Source organism: Rhinolophus ferrumequinum, chromosome 18, assembly GCF_004115265.2.
Source record: "Rhinolophus ferrumequinum isolate MPI-CBG mRhiFer1 chromosome 18, mRhiFer1_v1.p, whole genome shotgun sequence".
NCBI lineage: Eukaryota > Metazoa > Chordata > Mammalia > Chiroptera > Rhinolophidae > Rhinolophus > Rhinolophus ferrumequinum.
The window spans coordinates 61,540,089-61,541,522 of NC_046301.1; the positions used below are offsets into that span (position 1 = coordinate 61,540,089).

General features: G+C 48.0%; 1 protein-coding gene across 1 annotated transcript; it reads left to right on the forward strand.

Annotated features, from left to right (window-relative positions):
- Positions 1–276: 276 nt before the first annotated feature.
- Positions 277–1,189, forward strand: LOC117038046 (proline-rich protein 13-like). The gene has a single exon (XM_033134646.1). The coding sequence runs from the start codon at positions 298–300 to the stop codon at positions 706–708; it is 411 nt and encodes a 136-aa protein (XP_032990537.1). The 5' UTR covers positions 277–297; the 3' UTR covers positions 709–1,189.
- Positions 1,190–1,434: the final 245 nt, after the last annotated feature.

Genomic DNA, 1,434 nt, shown 5'->3' on the forward strand with positions numbered 1-1,434 from the left:
TAAGACTTCTGACCTCCAGAACTGTCAGAGAATCCATGTGTGGTTTTAAGCCACCCCATTGGGGTAATTTGTGACAGTAATCAGGAAACACACAGCTGTGTTAAAAGTTGCCCCAACTCCTTGGAGGCATGGCTGATTCTATGGCCTGCTTGGGGCAAATACAAAATAAGCCTGGACATCTTGTGGTGTCAGAACATAAGGACATGCTCAAGAAACTCCACAAAAAGTGAGAGCGGAGACTGGGAAGGAAGTGTCAAACCAGGGCGGTGGTGTAAAGGCTGGAGAAAACACCTGACCATGTGGGACCCCAATGCTGGGCAGCCAGGGCCAAATCCATATCCCCCTAACACTGGATACCCTGGAGGTTCCAATCCTGCTCATCCACCGCCTGTCAATCCTGCCTTTCTTTCAGGCACCTTTCCCACTCCTCAGAGGAATCCAGCTTTCCCCCAAGTCGGGCCCCCTCATCCTCTGCCACAACCAGGGTATCCAGGATACCAGCCACTAGGTCCCTACTCACCACCATACCCACCACCTGCCCCAGGCATGCCTCCTGTGAATCCCTTGGCTCCTGGCATGGTAGGACCAGGAATGGTGATGGACAAGAAGATGCGGAAGAAAATGAAGAAAGCTCATAAAAAGATGCACAAACATCACAAGCATGGCAAGCATTCCTCCTCCTCTTCTTCCAGCAGTGACTCTGACTGAATACAGGGCCTGGACCCCTCCCTCAAGTCTCTCCAGTTCTGCTCTCCCATCAAGCTTCAGATGCCATCTTGCACTGGGGGAAATTAGCCCTTGGGCCCCTCTACCCACCCTCCCCTAATCTGAGCCTTGCTCTGCTGTTCAGCCCTAACTGGCTAGGGAAAATGGGAAAAGAATTGCCATGGGCTAGCAAAGGTCATTTTGGATAGAACTTTTAGCTGATGAGTTTTTCAGGAGAACTATTTTTTGAAGATGGCTCACCAACCTTGAGCTAAATGCTGAAGACGAGTCTAAGAGCTATAAAATGTGACTTTTTAAATTTTCTTTTATAACACTTGTGGTTGGGAAGGTGTTGTGGAAACTTAATTATGGGAAAAACAACAACAAAAAAACCCTGTACCTTTTTTGTAACTGTGGCACACTTGGGTGATTTAGTGGCAAATACATTTCCCAGCAGGCCTTTTATTGATTGCACTAACTCGAAGCCTGATGGGAAGTGGAGTCCATTTGTTGATGAGTTCTGACTGCCGTTTTGGAATCTAATCTCCACTCCTTAGCTATCTCAGGTCCTCCCCACATTCTCCAACTTTCAGTCCAAATAAAGCTGTTTCGCCTGGGGAAAAAACACATAAACAAACAAACAAAAAAAAACCCCACAAAGATGGGGGCATGTCCAAGGGACCCAGGAGCCACTAACTGAGAGAGCTCCCAGCAGCAGAGCTAGAGCAA

Bases quoted from the DNA above. Each gene is read 5' to 3' on its own strand.
- LOC117038046 (XM_033134646.1), top strand. From the start codon at position 298: ATGTGGGACCCCAATGCTGGGCAGCCAGGGCCAAATCCATATCCCCCT.